The sequence below is a fragment of the Hyperoodon ampullatus genome (genome assembly GCF_949752795.1).
Source record: "Hyperoodon ampullatus genome assembly, chromosome: 1".
NCBI lineage: Eukaryota > Metazoa > Chordata > Mammalia > Artiodactyla > Ziphiidae > Hyperoodon > Hyperoodon ampullatus.
Window position 1 is genome coordinate 178232510 of NC_136914.1, and position 27056 is coordinate 178259565.

Here is a 27056-nt window from a genome sequence, read left to right on the forward strand (position 1 = left end):
GACTTCAGTAGTTGTGGCATGAGGGCTCAGTAGTTGTGGCTCGCGGGCTCTAGAGCGCAAGCTCAGTAGTTGTGGCGCACGGGCTTTGTTGCTCCGTGGCATGTGGGATCTTCCCGGACCAGAGCTCAAACCCGTGTCCCCTGCACTGGCAGGCGGATTCTTAACCACTGCTCCACCAGGGAAGTCTAGAAATTCTTCTCCCAGGATTTTAGGAAGACATTAGGTTTCCAGGGACTGACTCATACTAACCAGATTCATATACCAAAAGACAAATATACAAACAGTACGTCATTTTATTTTTTACAATGTGAATTTGTTTTTTCCAGTGACTTGAATATACATGAGCACAATCCAGGATGATTCTTCCCTACAAGAGCAAACCAGGGAAGACAGAACACACAAAGAAAGGCTGACATATGGGTATTTGGAGGCTGACCATTTTGGGGGCCATTCCATTCAGACCACCAATGTAGGTCTTCATGAATCACTGGAAAGTTGAAACTTTCTTTCTCTCTCTCTTTCACACACACACACACACACACACACACACACACACGATACTGGATAAATACTAACACATTCTTGCTTTCAAGTTCCTGATTTTTCTTCAAACAGGGTTCAATAAAACTGACTGCATGTTAGTTGGGTCAATAATTGTTCAGTCCCCATTGGCTCAGCCAATCATTTAGAGAAAACATCTTTATTATTTCAACAGATGGCTGCTGTCATCCACCGCACTTATATTTGTTCTGATTTGGGGAGTGTCTGTCAGTCTCATATACCAAACAATCAGAGTTGAGTCTTAAGTCTCACAAGGCATAGCAGAAATGCCTTTACAAATCTAGATCAGGGGTTGGCAAACTACAGCCTGGGAGCCAAATCCAGCCTGCCACCTGTTCTTGTAAATAACATTTTATTTGAACTCATCCATGCTCATTAACTTACATATTGTCTGGGATTGCTTTCACACTACATCAGCAGAGTTGAGTAGTTGTAATGGAGCTTCAAGTATCTCCTATCTGGCTTTCTTTATAGAAAAACACAAGTTTGCTGACCTATGATGTAGACAGTGGCTTTGTCATTTTCCAACCAAATAATTTCTCTAACCAATAGCAACAGCCCCCAAGTTAAAGTCAGATGTACCTTACAGGTGATGGGCAGGAAATAGCCATGTATGGAAATCCCACATTCACATGCACTGGTGCTCTCATGGTTCTGATCCCAGGTTTCAGTAGCTCAAAAAAAAAATCCATTTCCATAGTAAAACTGCTGTGGGTCACACTGCAGAGATCAATACTAAACAAAGACCCTCAGCCTGGCCAGAACATTAACAAAGACACGGATCCTCCAAGAAAATCCATCACTGTGCTCTATAAATTATTCAGCTCTTTGGGTTTCAGTTTTCTTGTCTGTAAAATCAAATAGCCCATCCCTCAAAACAGGTCATTGTGAAGATCAAAATGAGAGAAAACAAGAAAAAAATTTGTAAGGTCATCTGTTGTAAGGTCTTTCGTAAATGTGAGAGGAAGTACAGTAACTTTAGACATCACTGCATCACATTGGTTTCTATATTTAGCAAAGAGTCAAGACAATATGGGGTCTCTTAGGTGATACTAGAAAGATAGCTTTCTTGCATCACTTGCTGTCCCCAAATATCCTCAGTTGTTACCCAAAGGCCTTGGCACAAACAGCCTGGATGCTCCCTTCATTAGAAGCTACTCCTTCAGACAAGACAGAACATTGGCCCTTCTTCTGGGAACGTTTGTCTTCTCCTATGTGCAGAGATGACATCTCAGAGGTTTCACAGCTTTAAGCAAACTGAACAGGAATCCTCCTTTGAAGTGGCTTACTGAGTGACCCAGAAGGCTCTGAGACACCCTCAGGAACCCAGGTAAGTTTCAGTTAGAATCACAAATGCTGCTGCACGGGGACAGAGGTGAGCTGTGTGCCAGACAGCATTGAGTGTACTGTGCCACCTGCCACGGAGGGCCTCTCAGATCCCTCCAACCTGACATTCTGAGAGTAAATGAGCAGTAGTCTCCTGGGCATCATCTAAACCTCTAGGAATTACTGAAAATCAGATGATTATCTCTAGGCAGAATGGCACCCGGAGAAAAAAATGTTAGAATCCATGTGTCCACAGTGAGGGTCTCTGAATGTGTGTGTATGTGGCTGTACAAATGTGGCAAATGCATAAAAAGACTATGTGTGAGTGCCTACGAGTTAGCATAAATGGAATCAAGATGCAGTATAGGAAAGTAGCAAGGACTATCAACTCTGGAATCAAGTGCATGGTCCAATTTCTACAGCTGCCACTTCCTAGTTGTGTACTTGTGGGCAACATAGATTAGATCACTGCTCAGCAAAATATGTCCTGCCCTACCATTACCTCCATGGGAGAACTACCCTTTCCTGCCTTGTTTAAAGTTTAGTTTTGGCCATGAGACTTGCTTTGGCAGGTAGAATATGGGCAGAAATGGCAGTGTTAAGGAGCTTAATTGGCATCACATGTTTTTGCTCATTTCTCTGATATCATCTGACATCTCCATGAAAGAAGCCTGCCCCAGGTAGCCACTGACTCTCCATCCTGAGCCCCAAGTAGGACACACGGAGCAGAGCCACCGTAGTCAACCCACTGACCTATGGATTGTGTGAAAATAAGTGCTTGTTGCTATATATCACTGCAAATTTGCCTTTATTTGTTACACAGCAAAAACTGACTGATACAGGCAAGTTACTTACTCACCCTGTTCCTTCTCCAGGTAAGTGGGGAGAAGAGTGGTGCCTGCTGCAAAGTGTTGTCATAAGAATTCAATGAGTTAATGTATATAAAGCACTTAGAACACTTTCTGGCACATAGTAAGTGCTTATATAAGTGTTAGCTGTTGTTGTTGTTGTGTGTAAATGTATGAGTAAGCAGATACCCAAGTAGGTAAAAGTGGGTGAGCATGGACTCAGGTGTCAGAGTGAGCATGTGGGAGGTGAAGAGGGAGAGTGGTTGGGAGCAGGCGTGTAGGCACCTGTGTGCACGGCCCTCAGCAGAAGTACTCGTTGATCCGTCTGCCTGCCCTGATGCCCAAGGCCTGAGAGTCCAGGCTGGAGCGGGAAGAGAGGAGCCTGTCGGCCTCACTGAGGCTGTGCTGGGACAGCTCCTCTGAGCCATCTTCACTGTGGCCCAGTCTCTCCAGGTTGACGTAGGCACCTGTGGCCTCGGCAGAACCCCTGGCGTGGCACCTGCGCCAGCGGCTCTGGAGAGCACCGCAGCAGACGAGCAGCGTGAGGGGCAGGGCGATGATGGCAGCCACACTGATCACCACCACGTTGATGAGCCACTGAGTGGCTTCAGCATCCACCACCTCGTCAGTGGAGAAGATGACACACTGCTCCTTCCGGGGCACCAGGCCCTGCACGCAGACACACGCCACGTACTTGATCTTGGGCGCCAGCCCATGGATGGTGACACTGGTCTTCCCAGGCTGCACAACCATCCGCCGCATGTCCTGCTGCCCAAAGACTGCATAGAGGACGCTGAAGGAAGTTGTGTTCCCAGCCTGGGGGGCCTTCCACACCAATGTCACGCTCTGGTAAGTGTCCCCTACCACCTTGAGAGAGCTCACCCTTTGGGCCTCCTGAGGTCCTGCCTGCACATCCAAGTGCTCTCCTGGGGCCCCCATCTGGAAGGGCTGGAGGATCAGTTGCTCCTTCGTGTTGGGCACAGAGGGCCGAGTGGCCGGGACAGCAGGCTCGGGGATGTGGGGGACATGCCTGGCCACCATCTTGTTGTATGCAGCTGCTTCTGCTCCCTCACCTGTCCTTGCCCACAGTGCCGCTGGGCCCCCACTGTGTTTCGTGGATGTCTGGGGCTCAGAGACGACCAGGGAGATGAGAGTCTCAGAGGCTCCAAGGAAGTTCTTGGCCTGGCAGATGTAGTCTCCAGAGTCAAGGTGGGACACAGCAGGCAGGCCCAGCAGAGTCCAGATCGTGCCATCACTGGAGACTTCCTGGTGCACTGTGGGGAAGAGGCACATGTGGGAGAATGAATGGGCCCATCTGCCCCAGGCTTCCTTCCAAGGCCGAGTTCACAGCCCCTGGACTGTGAACATTCTGCCAAACACCCTGTTATCCCGAGAACAGACTGGGCATCACTGAACTTTTCTTAGATTAGCCATGGGGATGGAGATCACCTGGGCTCAAATGTGGGGAGACCCAGGCTGAGGCAGAGTCTAAGAATGATCAGCCTTCTAAATCTGAGATGCTCCAACTGTGTCCTTCAAGGGCCTGAGTTCTGCAGAGCTGACCCGTCAGGGGTGGCAGGCTGATGCTTTGGGAGTATGGTGGGTTGGGTGAACCTGAGGCAGAGGCCCAGCTAGAAGTGGTCTGCACACCCCTGCCTGGCCCCACTGCCACTTCAATCACAGCATCTCCAACTTCCTGTATTACATTAGTGGAGCTCCTTACACAGTTTTGTTTGTACATTGATTTCAAGCCCACAGTCCTAGAGCAACGCTTGCCAACCTAGTTGGGGGAAACACAGAAGAAAGCTGGGAGGGATGGGAGGTGTTCTGGTCAGGTGCCAAGAAATTATTCCTCCTTCACCCTCTTTCTGCAGGTAGGTGGGCTGTGACTCCTGCAAACCTCCCCCACCAAGTGCCAGGGAGGGACCACCTCTGTCTGCATAGCAAAAAGGGCACAGGCAGTTCCTCCTTGTATGAGCTGTGTGATGCAGACCAACCATTTAGCCTCAGTTTACTTATACCCCAAATAGAAGGATAATCAGTTTGTTCTTTAACGTTCAGTGACACCTTGTACGTAATACATTTAACACCTGAAGCGCTCAATAGATGGTAACTTCTAGCATTAATTACTCCTAGTGATACTGGCTTCATATTTACAACCTGGAACCTTACTATCAATAATAAATACACTAAGAGAGCATCTTCTACCAAAAAGCCAGTGTTTTGCTCCTCTCAGGGTGGACCCCAAGTCTTTGATAGAGTGGCTGGTGGAATATGACAGGACAGGGTGAGATCCATTGTTATTACTGAAGCCACTGTCCTCATGCCCAGCCTCTGGGCAGAGTCCCCCAACTCCACTCAGACAGGATGGGAGTAAAGAGCCTTGCTTAGCCTACCTCCGTCTCCCTGGCAAACCTGAAGCCCCATGTGGGATGATGACCCACCCGCCCCAGTCTGGATCTCAGCACAGCTTTCCCCAGAGCTCACACACCTGTGCCGTTGAGTGGGTGCCCGTCGGCTCTACTCCAGCTCATTTCCGGCCCAGGGACCCCGGAGGCCCCACAACGTAGCAATACTGCACTGCCCAAGGGGGACCTGATGCTGGCCGCCCCCCGACGGAGCTCCGGACTCTGGCACTTCCTCAGTTCCAGCTGGCTGAAGGCCACTCCGGCCAGGCTGCGCGGGCTGGCACACCTCAGCCTGGCCTCTATGAAGGCCAGGTTTGGGGCCCAGCCTTCCAGGAGACGGACCAGATCATAGAGTCGGCAGTCACACACCCAGGGGTTGTCCTGCAGCCCTGCAGGGGTGAAAGGCAAGGCAGGAGGTGAGCCCTAGATATTCAGATCCCCAGGCCCAGCCCCCCTTCTCCCCCAGGGAGGACAAGGCACGTTGTGAGCTCAGGGTAAGCAGAACTGGCCTCCAGACCCAGCTCCTTGCTTCACTACAACCTTAAGCCTTGTTCTTCATCTAGAATGACAGCATTACTCCCGTTTCTGGGTGGCTATAAGCATAAATAAAGGTAAATGATATTAAGCACTGGGTAAGCCATACAGCATGCTGACAAAATTGGCAGTTACTGCTGCCACTCTTGGACTGATACCCTCAGGCTACCAGCCAGGCAATGGGTATTTCTGCAATAACTGCAATATGCCAGAATCCATCCATTTCTAGAAATGCTTCATGAACCCGACCCCCCCACCCCCACCCTTTTTTTTGGCCTCGCCTTGCAGCTTGCAGGATCTTAGTTCTCTGGCCAGGGATCGAACCCAGGCCCCCTGCAGTGGAAGCCTGGAGTCCTAACCACTGGACCTCCAGGGAATTCCTGACCCCTGTCCTCCCAGTATAAGTGGCACTTTCAGCATCACCCCAGCAAAGAGTGTGGCTGTTCTGAGCCATGGTCCCTTTGACACAGGCTCAAAAAGACAAGAGTGAGGATGATAGGGAATCAAATCTTATGTTATATTCCCAGCCCTCTTTACTTTAAAATTGAACACTTTTATAGAGCTGAAAGCAGGTCACTGCACCTACCCTGTCAAATAACCTTCAACATATAGAGAGGTATTGTGGGTCCTCCATTCTAAGACACAGTTCCTTTTCATATGTTTGCATTTCTAAATACAAAATGAATGCATTTAATGTGATGTCCTTTCTACCCTCCATGGATTGTTATTAAATTTGATAGCATCTAATCAATAGCATGTTTGCGTACATGTATTTGATATATTTGGAAACAGAAATGTCAAGGGTTGGGGAAGGTGGATTCAGACCTGCTTGTATATCCGTGACTCCCGGGTCTTTTAGAGCACTAGCTGGGAAGGCGCCAGCTCCTCTCCTATTCCCCAGCCCCATCCCAGCCAGGTGACGGCTACCTTGTGTCACTGGTTAAATGCATTTCATGATGCATCTGCACCCGAAGAGTCATCACTGCCCAGCTCTGGTGGTGAGCTATCTGACTTCACACAGAATCCCCAAAGAATTAACGCAAATGGCAAAGTTAAAGGACAATGAAACTTTCACCAGTCAGACTGGCAAAAATTAAACATTCTGACCACTTTAATTGTTAGCTTCATGAGGGAATAGATGTTCATCCATCTTGTTCACTGCTGTATCCGCAGCACCTAGAACGGAGCCCACACATTGGCTGGCACTCAAATAAGCTTGCAGACTGGACACAAGCATGGATGGTCGTGCACACTACTGGTGGCAGGTAAGAACTGGCACTTTAGAGACTATGATTAATATTAAAACATCTAATGTGCATACTCCATGACCCAGCAATTCCACTTCTCAGTTCCTATTCTAGAGAAACATTTGTCTCGGTGCACGAGGATGCATTGTCAAGAATGTTCTCTGTGGCATCACAGGTGTTAACAAAATAATGGAAACAATTTAAAGGCCCATAAAAGGAGGAATGGCTAAATAAACTGTAGTATAACTGTATGATGGAATATTATGCCAGAGTTTTAAAAAATGAAGTTGATCCATTTGTAGTAACTTACAAAGATCTCCAAGACATATTGCGGGGCAAAAAAAGTACTGGTTGATACATATGATATGATGAAATTTTATGCAAAACACACAGCTAAAATTTCTATGTGCATGTATGTTTGTATATGCATGTGTATGTAAATGTAAATGATAGGGAACATGCAAATAAACATAACAGTGGCTACCTTTTAGGAGGGGGAGAAGGAATTATAATCAGAAGAGGGCATAAAATATAAATATATATATATAGGACATTCAAAGTTGATTTTCAAAGAAACAACGTCTTTCCATGTAAGCACTACCCTATACAATGTCCTTTATCAGGTGAGATAGTCTGTAGGGTGGATGGAGCTGGAATGGGCTTTGCTGTTCCCTGCCCCACATCCAGGAAGTGAGGGGTCTAAATATTCCCTCCTTGGGCTTCCCTGGTGGCACAGTGGTTGAGAATCTGCCTGCCAATGCAGGGGACACGGATTCGAGCCCTGGTATGGGAAGATTCCACATGCCGCAGAGCAACTAGGTCCGTGAGCCACAACTACTGAGCCTATGCGTCTGGAGCTTGTCCGCAACAAGAGAGGCCACGACAGTGAGAGGCCCGCGCACCGTGATGAAGAGTGGCCCCCGTTCGCCGCAACTAGAGAAAGCCCTCGCACAGAAACGAAGACCCAACACAGCCAAAAATAAACAAACAAACAAACAAACAAAGATTCCCTCCTTGAGCGACTCTCCCAGGCCTCAGGGCAAGAGCTGCCCCAAACTGCTCTAAGATTGCTCCAGCCCTCAGTGCTGGACCTCACGTGAGCCAAGGCATGCTCCAGGGACACCTGCCAGGAGGCCTCTCTTCTGACACTGCCCACCCACTCTCTACCACCCACTTTCTGCCAGGGCCTCACCATGATTCCCAACCCCTCATGGGACAGGGAAAAGGGGCAGAGCTGGGGTCTGAACTGCAGCAGTCTGGCTGGGAGCTTGAGCTCCTAAACCTACCTACCAATGTGTGTCTCTCATTCAATCTTGACTCAAACCCAGAAGGCAAGTGTGACTTTCCAGGTAAAGAACTGAGTGTCAGAGCGGCTTTAATAAACATGCCTAAGACCCCCAAGTCTCACTAAAGTGGTTCCAAGTGAAAGATGCCATCTCTTACCTAGGACCAGCTTGGCGTGGTGGCCGGGAAGGAAGGGTCCCGTCTGCAGGTGAGTCCAGGTGGTGAGCAGCTCCTCGGGGAGCCTCAGCAGCTGGTTGCTGGAGAGGTCAAGGAAGGTGAGGTTCCCCAAGAAGCGCGCGGCCTCCGGGGGCACAGCCGAGAGGCGGTTGGCCTGCAGGTCCAGCAGCCGCAGCTTGGGGGCGTCCCTGAGCGCCGCCCAGGGGAAGGTGGCCAGGCGGTTCCCGGGCATGCGGAGCTCGCGCAGGCGGCGCAGGCCCCTCAGCATCAGAGCATTGAGCTCGCAGAGCGCGTTGTAGGGCAGCCACAGCTGCTCCAGGCGGCCCAACGGCTTGAAGGCCTCCCCGGGCACCCTGCGAATGGCCGTCCGCTCCAGGCGCAGGCTGGAGGTGTCCAGAGGGACAGATGCTGGGGGCAGGGTCATGTCAGGGTCGTTGCACACCACTGTCCTGGTTACAGAAATGGGAGTATTTGAGCAAAGGTCCTGTGGGGTCGGAGATTCCCCCTTACTTAACCTCCTTTCAAGAGTCCCCCCCTGGTGCGCACAGCCTCATAGGACACCAAACCCAGACTGCGGTGTTCCCCGGAGGTGGGCTAGTAACAAGATTCCTTCTGTTTTCTCTTTGGGAGCTTCTTGCTTGCAGAGCCTCTCACAAGTGTCCCAGGAGGGCCGTTTGGTCTCGGTCACTGGCCTGAAGGACCTCAAGCTTGAACTACTATGTCGCCTTACAGCCTACACCACCTGCAGTGCACTAAGAATGAATAGTATTTATAAATCCTGAGATCATTTTGTGCATTGTAGCATTTCATCTATGAGTTAAAAGGGTTCCTTTGTTAAATTATAGCTCAGTTTTTGTGACTGCTTTGGCTTTTCTTCATTTAAAAAAATATATATATAGCAATGGCATCAGAACTGGAAGCCACACACGGGATGCCTCGAGCCTCTCCTGACACTGAGGGACCATGAGATGATCAAGGTGTTTAAAAGCTGGAATTTTGCAGCCCCACAGCTGGATTCACCTCTGGGCTCTTTGCTTGCTGGCTGTGTATCCTTGAGTCTATTATGTAACCTCTATTTTCTTCAGTTTCCCCCGAATAATAGACTCCACCGCACAGGGTGGTTTGGGTGTTTAAATGAGTTCATGTGTGTACCAGCTCTGCATACCTGTCACCTGTAGAAGCCCAATTGCTATTGACCACTGTTGTAAGTTTCTGCATCCCAGCACTGCAAGTACATCAGTTCGGTCTTACCAGCTCCTTCCAATGCTCCTTCTGCCCAAACAGTGACTTCTTAAAGCTCATTCTATTAAGTTTGACACTAAAGCAGATAGATAACAGGAGGCAGTCCCCGCCCTCGAGGAGCTGACAATGCAGGACTGTGTTAAATGCCATCACTGACAGCAGCACACACACAGACGGTAAAAAGGGAAAGATTCTCGGGCTTCCCTGGTGGTGCAGTGGTTGAGAGTCCGCCTGCCGATGCAGGGGACGCGGGTTCGTGCCCCGGTCCGGGAGGATCCCACATGCTGCGGAGCGGCTGGGCCCATGAGCCATGGCCGCTGAGCCTGCGCGTCCGGAGCCTGTGCTCCGCAGCGGGAGAGGCCACAACAGTGAGAGGCCTGTGTACCACAAAAAAAAAAAAAAAAAAAAGGGAAAGATTCTCAAGAGAACGAAACTTTGAGTCTGGCTGTGAGGGACCCAGCCTTTATGCAGCCCCAGTTGCATCTGGAGGATGTTTCTGCTCACACTGAAGGTGATGGGGTGGGAGTGAGGTGGGGATATTGTTTAGCTTTGCTAAGAGAGGTTGTTCTCTTGTCAGGTCATAACGCATTGCTCATATCGTTCTTCCTGACACCACACACACACACACGCACACACACACTTGCTCCACCAGCATCCCTCAGCTTAACTTGCATACAGTACTCAAAGTCAGCTGGGCTTGGCTTGTTTTTGTCAATGGTGCCCACAAAAGGCCCAGTTACTTCCGCCCACTCGTATTCATTCTTTAGATATACATGGAACCCCTACTGAGTGACAGAAGAATATCAGACTCACAGCCCCTGTCCCCATACAGCTTATAATCCAGCAAAGGAAGAAAAAGCATTGGAGGCAATGATACCTTCAGTGCTAATGGAAGCTTGGGTGTTGCAGGGAGGAAGGTCTGGATGTAGGTGGGAGGAAGGAAGTTGATGGGAAAACATGTGCTGGAAGGGGGAGAAAACGGTCAATGGAGGAATCAAAGAAACCGATAAGAGCCAGCACAGGCCAACCACACGGCTCCTGGTGGGGCAAACCAGGCATGAAGGACAAGGGGACACATCTCTCCAGGTGCCCAGACTCACCCCCACCTCCACCCCAGGAAACCCCAGGACCCACAAGTACACACACTCTGTTCATGATAGGGGAGCGTGGAGCACAGGCAGGTCCATCAGGTGCTCAGATGTAAGGGCTGGGCCCTCCAAGGGACCCCGGTTAAAGATGGGGTGAGGAAGGTGTCTGAGACACAGAAGGAGACTCTGTCTGACAGCACAACCTGTGCCCTTGGCCACTGGGGATCTCAGGTTTCCCAATAGCCTTTCATGGCCTCACTCCCCTCATTCCTCACACTCCATGCAGATGGGCCGGTGCCTATCAGCTGTGGGACTTCTGGGCAGGTAGAACTGATGGTGAGAGCTCTGGCTTCAGAGGACGCATAACCACTAGCTGATGTTAGGGGCCCTGGAAACTGCCCTGGGAATTTCATTTTCCAGCCTAAAGTCAACCTGCTATCAGAAGCCCTCCCTGGTCCCTGCCCATGGCAGCATCACCAGGTAAGAAGAGTTCTTGAAATGGAACTGAAGTTCTGGGTTCCAGGACCAGCTCTGCCACTGATGCTGTATGACTTTGAGCCCTGTGCTCTCTGTAGGCTGTAAGGGAGGCTCTTTGTCACCCTGGTCACACTGTCCTTGGCCATGGGCTATTCCTGGCCTATTCAGGGCTTAGCCCTGGTTTCTCTTGGGGAGAAGATCCTTACCTCTGATGATCCATATGAGTTGGAGCATCACAGCTTTGGGCCAAAAATGGAGCTCTTCCTGTTCTTCAGACCACATGGGGTATCCTTTCTTGGGGGTGTCTCACCTTTCTCTACCTCCCCTCACACCCAATCAGCCTGACCTATTGCTAAGATCATTGAAAGAGTTGCACTGAGGGCTTCCCTGGGGGCGCAGTGGTTGAGAGTCCGTCTGCCGATGCAGGGGACATGGGTTCGTGCCCCGGTCCGGGAAGATCCCACATGCCGCGGAGCAGCTGGACCCGTGAGCCATGGCCGCTAAGCCTGTGCGTCCGGAGCCTGTGCTCCGCAAGGGGAGAGGCCACAACAGTGAAAGGCCCACATATCACAAAAAAAAAGAGTTGCACTGATAACACTGCTGTCCTGATCAGAAGCCATCAGTGGCTCCCCAACACCCATCTAAGACAAGGGAGAAAGGGAGGATGAAATTCCAGAAGGTTGGAAAGATGGTAGGAAAGACCCTAAACCAGAGACTGAAATCTCTGAGTTGGGAAATGCAGTGGTCATTAACGGATGAGGTCAGTGAAAAGATAGTTTAAAGACTGTCAAAGAGAGATAAGGAATGAGCCATGGGGGAAGAGCAAGGGTCCATAAACCACGGGAGCCTTGGGGACGTCCCAGGGAGAGGAGGAGGAGAGGATGGAGGTGCTCTCAGGGCTCAGATGGGGGATGAGGAAAGTCAAAGAAGAGGCTGAGGATGGAGGGACCCTTGCTTGCAATGGAATGGGCACTCCTGGCCTTTCTGAGAGCCCATTGAAAGGGGTCAAGGCCGAGGCTCCTGGGGGCTGGGCCAGAGGAGACCCAAAGTGGGAAGAGTATGAGGAATCAGGTGGTCCCATCATGGGTGGGGTGGTAAGAAATACCTGGGATATGATTGGGTACCCCCAGGAGGTGGGGCAAGAGAATGGAAGAGTCCTGGGAAAGAAGGGGCTGGGGAGATAGAGGATGGTCGGGGGCAGGAGAGAAGGAGAGGAAAAGAAAGAGGTAAGGGGGAGACTTCCTGTGCCCTTAAAGAGGGTTCCACTCACAGGATCCTGGAGGAAGACTCAGGAAGGATTTCTGGAGCTGGCACACCTGTGCCCCACCCCTGCCCCATGTGTAAAGGTACCTGGTACGTCCACTCCACCCCCGAGGCAGAGCCACACCCTGCTGACTGGAAGAAAATGCAGCCCAGACAAGACCCACGAGACCCTTGGGTCTTGAGGGCCAGGGAGATGGAGGTTTCACCCTGCCACGGTCCTAGGGCCATGCATCCAACCCTTCCCAGCCCAGCCTAGCCGGTGGAGCCTTGGAGGCTGGGCAACCCACCCCGCACACCTGGTGCCATACCTGGCTTTGCTGCCATCACCCAGGACATGGAGGCTGCAGCTGCACTGAGAAGGGCAGGCGCCCCGGGCCTGCAGGGGTCCTCCAAGAGCCAGGAGCCACAGAATGCCCACCGCCACCCTCATGGCTCCTGGCTCCTCTGTAGCCCGGGCAGGGGCCTGTCCCTGACTGCTCTGTCCTGCCGGCCCAGCAAACCCAGCAGCTGCCCGCCGGCTCATCAGCTGCCCACACCCCCAACTGAAGCCATCGGATAATCATGGACAGGCTGGGGATTAGGGAGGGGAGCCCTGGCCACAGCAGCTCAGCAGCTTATTGCTTCCTGGAATCACCCAGTCCTGAAGATGGGGGTGGGGCATCCCCTTCCAGAGCCACAGCCTCAGGCCCAGAGCACGCAGGGCCTGGCAGGAAGTGGGCAGCCACCCAGGGGCAAGCGGCTGCTGGACTGCCCTATGCCAGCCAGGCTGCCAGGCAGCCAGGCTGCGGCTGCACAGACCCCACAGGGTGTCTGGGATCAAAAGAGATGAAGACAGAACGCTGGCCAGTGACCCTGTCTTATAGTGAAAAGGCATTGAGATTAAGGCAGTGAAGGCATTAGAAAGAGCCCAAGTGCTGGGCCGGGCCAGCTGGGTTCAAATCCCAGCTCTTCCATTTGCAGGCTGTGACGTTGGATAAGTCACACGGTCTCTCGTGGCCTCTGTGTCCTCATCTGCCAAAGGGAAGTAATGTTACTCAGGGTGTTTATGAAAATGAAACAACCCAAGTTTCTCAGACCTTGACAGCCTGTGGGAACAGAAGCTTTCTTGGAAGTAGTAAGTACCCAGTTCCACGGGCACTTCCAAGTACCTGCTCACGGAGGAGCTGGGAAGATTCAGCTATTTGGGGGCAACCGCAGAGGTGTCTCCCATGGACTCAGGAGCTCTCCCAGCCTGCCGGGCAAACAACTGCCTCCTGGGGTACCCTGTGGCACCGAGTCTCAGATCACTGCCATCTGAGCCTTCAGGACATTACCACCAATGCCAAAGGCATGAGGTGTCTTGGCCTGAGGGTGGAGAGTGCCCCTCCCCTCAAGTTATCTCACTCCAAGGAGGGTCTCAGAGCAGGATCTCCCAGAGCTTTTAGAGAAGCTAAAAGCTTCTGTCAGTTTTTACTGATTGTCCCCTACCCCCAACCTCATCCCACCATAGACACCACCTTTCACTCATTTATTCTTCACGTTTGACTCCAAGGCTTTGCTCTTTGGCCCAGCAAACCCTACCTGGTTCCTATGGCTTTTCCAGAAGGTTCCTCAGCCCATGCGCCTAGACAAACCTACACCAGTGAGGTGTGACCAAGGCAGATACCTGGAGCCCCGGTATACACACAAAATACCTGTGCCAGGCCTGTTTGGACAATATTGGCTTCCAGGAAACATTGGTTCCCATTCCTTCCTCTCTTCCGATTCAACCAATATGATTTTCTCAGTGTTTCCCACCTGTACCTCCTCCTCCCCAAACCAGAAATCCAGCCCTGCCCACTCCCACCTCTCTGGCTTTTTCTCCTCCTTTTGGCCATGCCGCATGGCATGTGGGATCTTAGTTCCCTGACCAGGGATCGAACCCATGCCCGCCTGCAGTGGAAGTGCGTAGTCCTAACCACTGGACCACCAGGGACTTCCTGCTGGCTTTTCCTCCTTCTGTTGGGGATGCAACAACCCTGCTCTCTTTTGCCAGCCTAAATTCTAACCTTGGTTCCTGGTCCTGTCCTGCTTTCTCTTCTCCCTTGAAGTCTTTTGCAATCTTGCAGACATGAACAAAAAAACCTGACATATGTTGCTGGTTACAGTAATGCAAGATGGAAATCAGGAAAGGCAGGGAACACTCTCTGGTAACTGGGTAATCAAGGAAGGCTTCCAGGAACACGTGGGCAGTCAGCTCAGCCCTGAGGGATGGTTAGGCTTGGATAAAAGTGGGGGCCAACAAGAGGAAGGGCATGGGAAATGAACATTTACAGGATAAAATGAGCTGCTTGACCAGGAGCCCAGGCAGTAGGAGACTGGGCTTCCATTCCAGCTCCATCCTTGAATCACTGCATGACCTCAGGCTAATTCTTTACTGCTTTGAGCCTCAGTTTCTTTGTGTGAAAAGAAAAGGATGATGGTATCTAATTTGTGCAGTTGTGGTAAGAATCCTCATAAGATCATTTAGCACAGTGCCTAGCCCTTAGTGAGCACTCAATAAATATTAGCTATATTACTGGTAGTGTAATAAGGAAGAACAAACCTGACTCCATATTAGATCTGTTTCTTTAACTTTGTTATTCTATTGCTTTGGCTTAGAGTTAAGAATGTTGCCTATAGCCTGAAATATACAGAATAGCCCATTCTCAAAGCTCTGACCTTTAAGAGTATAACACTTTTCCATTCATAAAGAGATAAAGAGTTGCGGAAAGAGAATAACATTTGTCTTGTTGAAGGTTTACAAGAACATTAGTGGCCTGACATAGGTGGACAGCTGCAAGAACAAAGGATCTGACACCAAGAAGTCTGCAACAACCAACCATGCCCCTCCCTCACCTTGCCTTTAAAAATGCTTTCCTGAGTCCGCCTGCTGATGCAGGGGACACAGGTTCGTGCCCCGGTCCCGGATACCACATGCCGCGGGGCGGCTGGGCCCATGAGCCATGGCTGCTGAGCCTGCGCCGTGGTCGCTGAGCATGCGCATCCGAGGCCTGTGCTCCGCAACGGGAGAGGCCACAACAGTGAGAGGCCCGCATACGGCAAAAAAAAAAAAAAAAATGCTTTGCTGAAACCCTTCCGGGGAGTTTGCGTTTTGGGGGGCACGAGCCACTCCTTCTCCTTGCATGGCCTGCAATAAACCTTTCTCTGCTTCAAACTGATGCTTACGTTTGTTTAGCCACACTGTGCATCGGGCACATGAGCTTGTGTTCAGTAAAGGTAGCACTCTGAGCCTTGGTTTCTTTACCTGAAAATGAATTAAGTTGTTCTGGATTAGTGTTTCTTTTTTTTTCCTCTTCTCTTCTTCTCTTTTTTTCTTTTTTCTTTCTTTTTTTTTTATCTGCGCTGTGCAGCTGGTCGGATCTTAATTCCCCGACCAGGGATTGAACCTAGGCCTTGGCAGTGAAAGCGAAGAATCCTAACCACTGGACCCCCAGAGAATTCCCAGGAATAGTGTTTCTTTTTTTTTTGTTTTGTTTTGCGGTACGCGGGCCTCTCACTCTTGTGGCCTCTCCCATTGCGGAGCACAGGCTCCGGACATGCAGGCTCAGCGGCCATGGCTCACGGGCCTAGCCGCTCCGTGGCATGTGGGATCTTCCCGGACAGGGGCACGAACCCGTGTCCCCTGCATCGGCAGGCGGACTCACAACCACTGCACCACCAGGGAAGCCCAGGAATAGTGTTTCTTGATGTAACTGTCACTATAAGCCAGTGTGTAACTTGTAGCAGTCCCTCATTTATAGAAGGCACAGCTCTTAGTGGGTCATGGGCCACTTACAAGAAGACAGAAGCCCCTCTGTCCCAATCCAGTGCCTTGGGAGATGCTTGTGCTTGCATAGCCTAAGTGCTCTATGGGAGACAGGAACTGCAGCCCCAAAGGCTATATCCACCATGTATTCTTCCGACCAAGACTCACACAGGCCAGGGACAAAGATGCTTACTTTGCAAAAGAGGCAACTGAGATGGCCCCAGTGGTCCCGCCCCAGGGACATAGCTAGTTAATGGTTAATGCAGAACCAGAACCAGTCTCTAGTCCCAGTTGGAGCTCTTTCTATGACAGCAAATGATTTCCCAACCAGCATTCTTTCCCCATCGCTTGTGAGAACACACACATGAGCAGGTGGATGCACACACATACGTGCACACACATGCACACAGGTGCTAGGCTTGTCAGCACCTGAAAACAAGGAAGGGCCTGGCTCCTGACCTGTTCTCAGGCTCAGCTGCAGCTCAAATCCCCACTTCTGCTCCCCATCCCTCCCTTCGTTATGCAACTCTCTTCTAATTTAGCTTTCAGCCATACACCATTTGGATTCCAGGTCCTTAATCCGATGGAGCTGAAATGAATGAGGCAGGACTCCGTGCTGGCTTCACAAAGGCGGCACTGTCTAACTGATGAATGGGTTCCTTTCTCCGGGCCAAGAGGACAATTTGGAGGGGCCAGGGAAGGCAGCAAAAAGGAACTCAATGTCTAGCATAATAACCTGCATGTGCCAGCACGTGGAATGGCCCTTTATAACAGAGGGGTCTGGGTTGGGGGAGCCAGAGAAGAGCTGGGTCAGTTGGGAGAAAGGCAGAGAGAATGGCAGAGTCCGGGACCCTGCCCACTGGCTTCGGGGAGCTGGAGGTCCTGGCAGTGGGAACGGTGCTGCTGGTGGAAGGTGAGCCAGGCAGGAGCCGGGGTGGAGCAGGAACTCGGCCAGGTCCCAGAACCCAGGCCGCAGCTGCAAAGCTGGCAAGGAGAGGTCCCAAACCCTACTCCTCTGTGCCCGGACCCATGGGGTCTTCTGATGGCTGCACCTGCGGGATGCAGCACGCAGGCTGGGAAGCCAAGAGAGAGAAGTTGGTCAGGGTCAGGGAGGGAGGAACTTTGAGGAGGGGATGTCTGCCCAGGGCACGACCAAGAACCAGGGCTTTTCATGTCTCTGCAGCCAAGAGAAAGTTGAATCCACTCCCTGGAAGTCCTGCTAAGAATCTCATATAAGATCAGGCCCCTGGTAGGCTCTGGAGGCAGACAGCTCTGCCACTTTCTGTCTGTGTCACTGAAACCAAGACACTTGAGCTCTCTGACCCTCAGTGCCCTGACGTGCCAAGTGGGTGGTGGTAAAGTTTAGATGGGATGAGGGCATAAAGTGCTAGCCTAGATAGACATCCAGGGTTTTCAGTTCATTCATTCCCTTCCTCTCTGGCCCCACATTACTTGGACCATCTCCATTCCCTTGGCCCTAAGGTCTTCTGCTCTAGTGGTGACCTGGGTCCATGAGGTGCCACCTTCAATCCAGAGTCCCTAAGATGATCACTGAGGCCAGAGCTGGGCCGGTAGATGCTGGAGTTGGGCCAGCCCAAGACTAGGTTGATGAGGGATGCAGCCCTTGTTCAAAGCAGATCCAGAGAAATAATCAACACTTTTTCTCACCCAGCAAGAACTGACAGTGGAGAGGGAGCCGCAGCCACTAGACTGGTCCCAGAGACCCTGGATGTCATCGTCTGGTGGCCAAAGCCCCTTTTCCTCTCCACTGGGAGCCCTACAATCTAGCATCCCTCTAGGTCCTCAAACATGCCTTGAAAGTTTACAGCTTTATGTTTTTGCACGTGCTGTTCCCTCTTTTTTTTTTTTTAAGATGTTGGGGGTAGGAGTTTATTAATTAATTAATTAATTTTTGCTGTGTTGGGTCTTTGTTTCTGTGTGAGTGCTTTCTCTAGTTGTGGCAAGCGGGGGCCACTCTTCATCGCGGTGTGCGGGCCTCTCACTATCGCGGCCTCTCTTACTGCGGAGCACAAGCTCCAGACGCGCAGGCTCAGTAGTTGTGGCTCATGGGCCTAGTTGCTCCGCGGCATGTGGGATCCTCCCAGACCAGGGCTCGAACCCGTGTCCCCTGCATTAGCAAGCAGATTCTCAACCACTGCGCCACCAGGGAAGCCCCGTGCTGCTCCCTCTTTTTAGAATGTTCTTCCACGCCTTGTCCTTCTAGTGGACGCTCACAGTTTGAATGCAGGATCCTTCCCCATTCCTCTTTAGACGGGAGAAGCCCAGGTGCAGGGAGCATAAGGGGCGGCAAATGAGTGATAAAGCCGAAGTTCAAGGTCAGGTCTGTCTACCATGGAGACCACTCCCTTCAAGCTCACCTCACTGCCTGGTGTCCTGGGAAGCTCCCAGTTCTACGCTGCCACCCCTTATCCAACACTCTCCCTGACATTGCTCCAGAGCCCTTGGAGAAGGCATTCTGGAATTTGAAAAACCTGATTTCCAGTCCCAGCTCCACCACTTCCTAGCTGCATACTTAGGGCAAGCTGGCCAGCATCTCTGAGCCTCGGCCTCTCTGCTGTAAGTGGGGAGGACGGTGTCCAGGTGAAGACTGACTGGGAGGACCCACATAAAGTGCTCAGCACCCTGCCGGGCACGTGATAAGTGCTCCGTGGCTGTCCATGACTGTGATTGTTCTGGCACAAACCGTGCTGCACTTTATCAGACTTCTTCCTTGTCTGTCTTCCCATCAGACTGTGCGTTGGTAGAAGGCAGGGTGTACATCTTGTGGCTTTCGGTACCTGAGGGCCAACCCACTGTGTAGGGGCTGGGTGAGCTGCACTGAGATGGATGCTGAGGGCTTCGGGGGAGGCTGCTGAGGCCCCATCCCCCCCACGGCCCCTCATTCTGAGCCCAGGAGGGCCTCTGCGGCCCCAGTGCCAGCTCTCCCCTTCCTTTCAGCTCTCTCCGGCCTCGGCCTCAATGGCCTGACCATCCTCTGTTTCTGCAAGAACCCGGAGCTGCGGACTCCCAGCCACCTGCTGGTGCTGAGCTTGGCGCTGTCGGACAGTGGGATTAGCCTGAATGCCCTCATGGCAGCCACGTCCAGCCTCCTCCGGTACCTGCCCCCTCCGTAGTCCCTGGGCTCTGGGTCCTGACCTCTGGGTACTGGGCAGCAAGCCAGAGACATTCTGCCTCCCTGTAGAAGACTATAGGGGAGAGGGTGGGCAGACTGAACTAGGTTAAATCCGAATTCCAGACTATCCTTGTAGAACCCCAGGCGATTTCTGGAACGCAGGAGTTGCTCGGACCTGACCATCAGAGCTGGCTGACTGCGGGGGTTAAGAGGATGGGCTCTGCAACCAGGCCGCCTAGGTTGGAATCCTGACTTCATTATTTCTATCTCTCGGCTTCTTCTGTAAATTGCATATTATTACCTAACCCATATGGTTGTTGGAAGTATTGACTTATTATTTGTAAATAACATAAAACAATGCTTGGCACCTAGGAAGCCTTAAATAAGTGTTTGTGAAAGCAAACAGGATTTTGACAAGTGTCTAAGACCTTATGTGCAAACCAGGGTCTTCCGAAGTGGCCTCAGAAGGTGTTTACCAGATTGTTTTCTTAAGCAGATGGAACATTCCTGTGAAAGCTAGAGCCCCACCCCCACCCCACCGCCGCCCTCCTATGAACACTCAGAGCTGACCAGTCTGAGGGTCTGAATCAGTGAGGATTCCTTGCCTTGTTCTCCTCCAGGGCTGGGGAGGGACAACTGAAGCTTCCACCTTGCTTGGCCCATGAGGCTGGGAGTTGGGAGGCCTGGGATCTACCCTCTGTCTTTGTCTTCATCTGCTGTGTGACATTGGCTCAGTACGTTTTCCCCTCTGAGCCTCAGGCACGAGCTCTCCTCCCAACCAGGTTGTTCCATTTCCTGTGATGCAGGCATCTGATCACCTGGGAGACCCTTCGGTCCAACAGAGGTGCCGTGAAGGACCCTGAGCCTGGAGAGTCGGCATCAGGCTCCACTCCTTCACCCCAGCGGCTCGATCTCTAAGGCCCCAGTTTCCTCATAGGAAAAACAGATACTAAAGCCCTTTTCTAAGGAGCTAAAAGTGCCTTCCAAGCTGCTGCTGAGCAGGTGAGGGAGGAAGACAGGGATGGGGGGAGGGGTCACTGGTGCCCCGTGTCTCCCACAGGCGCTGGCCCTATGGCTCAGAAGGCTGCCAGGCTCACGGCTTCCAGGGCTTTGCAACAGTGTTGGCCAGCATCTGCAGCAGTGCAGCCATCGCCTGGGGGCGCTATCACCACTACTGCACCCGTATGTCTTTGGGTTCCCACAGTGGAGGGACATCCACCTACTGAGGGTGATCAGGGAGAAGGTCTGCTCAGTGTTTCCCAGTTCAGGGAACTGTGGGTGGGTGTAGGTGCCCATGAGCATGGGGTGTGGGCACTCAGGAAAGGGGGGAGGAGAGTGCAGGAGAGGTGTTGAGGCACATGCTGGGAAGGCTGCCTGTGCCCTCACTACAGCCTCAGGCAAGTCAGAGGTCCTCTCTGAACTTAGTCTCCTCCTCTGTAGGATGATTTTTATAACCTACCTCACAGTTTTATTTTGAAAATCAAATGAGATCCTGGATACAGAAAATGCCCTTGAAGACAGGCACTGTTGGGAAGCAGAGAGGTGACGTGTGTGTGTGTGTGTGTGTGTGTGTGTGTAAAACTGGGCATGTGCCTTCGCACCCCACAATTCCATGGAGCCTCTGTCATGCGAAGGCTTCATGAAAATGAGTCTAGCTCTAGATTTTCCAAGCTGTATTGTCAAATTCCATCTTCGTAATTATCCGTATCAGTGTACCACCTGCTCTGTTTTTTTGTTTTTCTTAAAAGTGACCCATTTTTAAAAATTTAAACACCTGCTTTAGTCTCATTCTAAAAAATATCTGTGAAATCACAACTTTAATGTCCTTATAATTTTAATACACATTAAAGTAAAAAACATGTTCACCCATAGACCATTTAGAATAACACTCACCACAGAGATACATAAACATGTATCTGGGGGGCCGTGGCTCAGTTACCACTCACAGCAAACCCCCAGCTTGCAGACTGGGAAGCAGAGGCTCAGAGAAGTTGAGTAGCTTGCCCCGAGTCACACAGCGATAGGGGCAGAGCTGGGATTGGGCACAGCCTGGATGCCTCCAGAGGGAATCTCTCCCTTTGTCTCCTGGGCTCTGAGTCCTGGAGCTGTGGATTTGCCTGGCACAGAGGCTACTCTGGGGTCCATAGCTAGCATGACCTCAAGACCTGAGCACTTTCCTTTGGAATCGCAGATCTGCCCTGGCCACAGACACACGTGGCCCCCTGCCCTCCACAAAGTCACATGCCTCTGTCCAGGCCAAAAAAAAAAGCCTTCGTTCTTATCCTAACTCCTATCTGAGCCCCTCCCACCCCATCTGACCTTGGAGCTCCTCTCCCACCACTTCTACCCCAGCCCTGTCCCCAAAGCTCCCTCAGACCATCATACACGCATACACACACATACACACACACACGCACTCTCACATGTGCACACAGGAATGCACACCTTCTCCGATGGCAACAGGCTCTCGGCCTTAATATAGAGCAGTTAATCCCTGTCCCATGGGCCTCTGGATCAAAGCCCTTCCCATGCTGGAGGGCACAGACGAGCAGCACGAAAACAGGGAAGAGGGAAGGGGGGTGTGTTCTAATAAAAATTATCTTTTTTATTCTTCATAACAATCATCTGAAGCAGGGAGTATCATTTCGACTTTGTGAAGGAGAAAACTGAGGCTCAGAGAAACTCTTAATTGCCTGAGGCACTATGCTGTTAAGCACCAGAGGCAGCAGTTAGGGACATTCTGCATGACCACAGAGTCCATTATTTTTCACTCTGCCAAGCTATCTCCTCCTCTCAACCATCCTCCTCCTGTGTCCCATGCAGGCAGCCGACTGGATTGGAACACGGCCGTCTCCTTGGTTCTCTTTGTGTGGCTGTCTTCTGCCTTCTGGGCAACACTGCCCCTCCTGGGCTGGGGACACTATGCCCGTGAGCCGCTGGGGACATGCTGCACCCTGGACTATTCCAGGCCGGACAGGTGAGGTGAGGGGAGTGGCTTCGAGGCTCCTTTCCATGGGAGTCTTGGCTTTGAGTCTGTAGGACAGCAGTGTCAGCTGAAAATCCAAATGGGGACATGTCAGCATTTGCCAGACAATCTCAACCCCCTAGTCATCATACCCACTAAGGAAAGCCCATTCCAAAGACTGGCCAAGTTATGGGAATGTTATGCAAATTGGGGTGCAGAGTTGGGCCCCAGAAGGGGTCCTTTCCGGGGAGCTATTGGCCTGTGTTGGTTATAACATTCACTGAGCCCCATGACCCCTTTGCCACCTTCAGTACAGTCAGATGTCCCAGCTCTAACTTACCAACTTCTACAGGGAGCCATATCCTTGGTTCGATAGCGTCAAAGAATGTTAAGGTCTTTGCATTGGAAGGGACCTCCTTGGCATAGAGTTCAGTTCTCTGAATTCCTTGAGCGTCTGCTGTGAGCCAAGCCCTGGGCCAAGCCCTGGAGAGACAAGAATAAATGCATGGGGCTTCCCTGGTGGCGCAGTGGTTGAGAGTCCACCTGCCGATGCAGGGGACACGGGTTCGTGCCCCGGTCCGGGAAGATCCCACATGCCACGGAGCAGCTGGGCCCATGAGCCGTGGCCGCTGAGCCTGTGCGTCCGGAGCCTGTGCTCCACAACGGGAGAGGCCACAACAGTGAGAGGCCTGCATACCGCAAAAAAAAAAAAAAAAAAAAAAAAAAAAAAGAATAAATGCATGATGGAGCCTACCATTGTGGACCACACGTCTAGTATACTGCCAGGTCGACCTGGCTCTGGGGAGTCCAGAGCTCCCTCTAGGGGCTGCCTTGCGGAGGGACCATGTGGGCTTCAGCCCCCCTCTTGCTTCCACTAGAGGCACATTTCATTCATCTGCTTTACATGTTTATTCATGTTTACTCATAAAGCACCTGCATTGATGACCCGCTTCCCGGGTCAAACCCACTGGAGAACCCTGGGTCTTGTCTAATGCCCTTCAGGGCATTCCCTGCAGGTATTTCCCCAGCTGGTGTCCAGCCCTTCTGGCAGCCCTCCTTCCCACTCCTCCTTAGTGGACAGCACCCTGGTGACATGGTCTCCCCTTCATGGAATGGCAGCCTACCTCCCTGTGACTCCCACCTGCTTCTGGGCAGCCCTCTTGCCTCCCCATCACCACTACCTGGGACCCCAGGCTCTTCTCTGGTCCCTTCAATGATTTCTTCAGTGATACAACGTCCAGTCTCATCCACAGGGTCCTTCCAAATCCCTATGCCAGGAACACTCCTTGGATGATCCTTCCTCCTGGTCCACTGACATCTCCATTTGGTAAACACGTTTCCCAAACTAAAGTGTCCCGTTCTCTATGCTTGGGGCACATACAGAGAGCAGGGCTGAGCGCTTGAACCGCCCAACAGCAAGTTCAAGGAGGACTATCCCTCATTCCAGCTCCCTGGCTCCTAAAGGCAGGTTCCAGGAGGACCTAGTAGCTCTCTGGTTCCGAGGGGAGTTCAGCTGGGACTTGGGAGCACCCACACTCTGAAAACGCATCTGACGGGAGCAGTTCCGTGCACCTGACTGTCTAGAGCAAAGTCTGGTGGGCTTTCTAGGGTAGGTGATCGTCTCTGAGAGGCAATCCTGGCTCCTCCATCCCCTCTGTCTGCAGAAACTTCACCAGCTTCCTCTTCACTATGGCTTTTTTCAACTTCCTCCTGCCCCTCTTCATCACAGTCATATCCTATCGGCTCATGGAGCAGAAACTCGGGAAGACTGGCCGTCCTCCGGTAAGGATCAACACCTAGAGCGGGAGGAATCTCTCTGTCCCTCTCAGGGACAGCAGGGAACATGAATGATGTGACAACAATCAGGGGTTCTCTGTGTTTTCAACGATCAGGAAAGAAATCCAGCTTTTGTACATTGAGCATGGGGTGTTAGGGCAGAAACACACCTTCCCCATTGCTGGGGATCACCGAGACCTGGGAGGAACTTATCAGAACTGCTCAGACTTACCCAGACCCCATAACTCTGAGAGCCAGGGTGCCCTACCGGACGCCATCCTTGCTGTTACACTTGCTCCTTCACAAGAATGTAAGGGTTGGCACAAAATTACCCGCATTTTAAATGCTACTTTTAAATTGCTTCAAGATGTTTCATTGAATCACAGGCACAGGCTGTTACCCACAACATAAAACCACACCTGAAAGCACGTTTGTCCAAGAAAAACAATGCTTCAGAATAAGCCCTCCTGGTCATTTCTCAATTTCTGCATTAATATTTTCTTGCCACAATTTTCCTTTAACTTTATCAACTGAACAGTCTCTAGCAGATGAGTCATAAGAAGTACCCAAAATTCAAAAACAAAAACAAAACAAAACAAAAAACCCAGGTACTAATGTTACTTTATGTGCATTATGTCATTTCATTTTTGCACCCACTCCCCGAGGAAGGAAGGTTTTACTGTCCCTAGGTCACAGATTCGAAATTTGAGGCTGAAAGGGGTTATTAGCTAAACAACTCAAAAGCCATGCAATTAGTAATAGCAGAGTTGGATCAAACCCAGGTCTGGGACTCCACCACCCAAGTGGGCAATCGTAGTGCATAAAAGAAACACTCTCTTTGATGAGAAACTTCATCTGCCACATTTTTTTTTCTGTGAATTGGAAAAGCACTGTACAAATCGATTTTAGCTGTGGACCCAGGTTCCCCTGGTCACAGAAGGAGGGCGAGGGCTGTGCCGGTGCTTTCCCCGGCGCTCATCACCGCCTCCACGGTGGTCCTCCGCGCTCTGCCCTCCCCTAGCCCTGTCTGGGTGCTCAAAGTCGCCACATTTTATTGAAGGTGCAATCCAGGAGACAAGGCTGCCACACGGATTTTTCCGGGTTGACTTTAAACCATCCGTTTCAGTAACATCAACAGAGGTCGCCACGCGTTGTCCCAGGGTCCACGCCTGCGAGCTTGTCACCTTCTTTGTTAAAAGGCGACATGGTCAATAAGAAAATAGGCACTGATTTTTAGCGTCAAAATTTTAACCTCTGAGTATATGTGGGGAGCTGGAATTTAGCAAGTTCCACCTTGAAATTAGAGCGCGAGTCGTGCGCCCTCCTGTGGCCACAGGTAGTACCACATCGCCTGCTGCTTGATTCTATCTCACACGGCGGAAAGCGGCCCCTTTGAACCCAGGACTGGTTGACCTGCAATTTGGCTGCAGCTACTGATGGCCAGCTGGTTCTGGGGCTGAGTTGTGAGGGCAGCTCAGCCTGGGGACCCTTACGCACACATTCACACTCACAGAGCCCCTGGTTTCTCAGAACACAGACCAGGAAGGAAGCTCGTTATCCACGCCAGTCCCGGCCTCCAGGCAAGTCAGGCATTATCAGGCCACTTTACAGACAAGGCAGCTGAGGTCAAGTAAGCTTGAACGAGAGGCCTAGGGTCAGACATCTTAAACAGAAGAGAGATTCATCCGGTCCCAGGTTCCCCCCCAGGCTCAGCATCTTCCCACAGCCCTGCCGAGTGCCGACCTGGTTCCTGGACCTCACGGGGCTGCCGACCACCTAGAGCAAGTCGATGCCTCCCTCCTTTACCCGTGTCTCCCCAGGTGAACACCGTTCTGCCAGCCAGGACGCTGCTGCTCAGCTGGGGCCCCTACGCTCTCCTATATCTGTATGCAGCCGTTGCGGATGTGACCTCCATCTCCCCCAAGCTGCAAATGGTACAGACACCGCCAGTACCCAAAGCTCTCCCCATCTTTGTGCTTCTGTTTCACCCCATCTCTCTTTCTGTTTTTATGGCCTCCAAGATAAGCTCTCTCTTTCTCTTTTCCTTTGAACACTCATAACTCACTGGGTATTAGCTTGTCCCCTGGTCACGCAGGGCCGCTGCTCGACATGGCCTAGGCCTCATGTGAGATGACAGGGACAGCCAGCCAGATGGTAACACGTACACTCTGGGACCAGGGGCTGAGATTGGTGCCCAGAGGATTGTGATTCCATGCATCATCCACCAACGTATGTCATAGTCAGAGAAGGCTTAGAGGTTGCAGAATCAAGCTAAGGACAGATGCTTGGCGGCGGGGGCGGGGATGTCGGGGTGAGCATGGGGGACTGCAGTCACCAGTTGGGACCAGAGAGAGGAGAAGAGGCTCTGAAACTTCTCTCCTGGACTTTTCTGTCACAACAGGTGCCCGCTCTCATTGCCAAGGCTGTGCCCACGGTCAACGCCATCAACTATGCTCTGGGCAGTGAGATGGTGCACGGGGGAATCTGGCGGTGCCTCTCGCCACAGAAAAGAGAGCGGGACCGAGAGCAGTGAGCCTCTCCAGGGCGCTGCTCAGACCCAGGCCCACCCTGGCCACCCTGGACTGATCCTCTTGCAGGAGGCTGCCTGGGAGTCATGTCCAGCAGCCTCAGGAGCCAAGCTCCAGACGCGCACCCACCATCCCCGATGGCCCTCTTGAGCCTGGCCCGAGGCTGGACACAGAGGATTCAGAGAGAAACCAAGCTGTGTGGAAGGAGCCGGGACTTTGGAGCCAGACAGACCTGAGTGTTGGTCATAGCGGTCCCCACGGAGGCTGAGAGATCTTGGGAAAGTCACGCTCTCTGAACTCAGCTTCCTGACCCATAATATAAGGATGTCAATATGCACCTCAGGTCTGTCGTGAGACTTGCACATGATAGTGTGTACTCACCACGCACATAGAAGCTGCTGCTCATTAGAACAGCTGTTAGGACTCAGAAACT

The 27056-nt window shown here is 51.7% G+C and overlaps 2 protein-coding genes across 2 annotated transcripts; one reads left to right on the forward strand and one right to left on the reverse strand.

The window, feature by feature from the left end:
- Positions 1-3035: 3035 nt before the first annotated feature.
- On the reverse strand, positions 3036-12885 carry LRIT1 (leucine rich repeat, Ig-like and transmembrane domains 1; the record flags this gene model as incomplete). Its single annotated transcript, XM_079699363.1, has 4 exons — positions 3036-4009; positions 5227-5532; positions 8368-8834; positions 12764-12885. 4 exons carry the CDS (start codon positions 12883-12885, stop codon positions 3036-3038), a joined length of 1869 nt encoding a protein of 622 aa, XP_079555489.1.
- Positions 12886-17055: 4170 nt separating this feature from the next.
- Positions 17056-26628, forward strand: RGR (retinal G protein coupled receptor; the record flags this gene model as incomplete). The annotated part of the gene is made up of 7 exons (XM_079705819.1): positions 17056-17134; positions 19180-19336; positions 20415-20536; positions 22178-22331; positions 23984-24101; positions 25916-26029; positions 26497-26628. 7 exons carry the CDS (start codon positions 17056-17058, stop codon positions 26626-26628), a joined length of 876 nt encoding a protein of 291 aa, XP_079561945.1.
- Between the last annotated feature and the right edge of the window lie 428 nt (positions 26629-27056).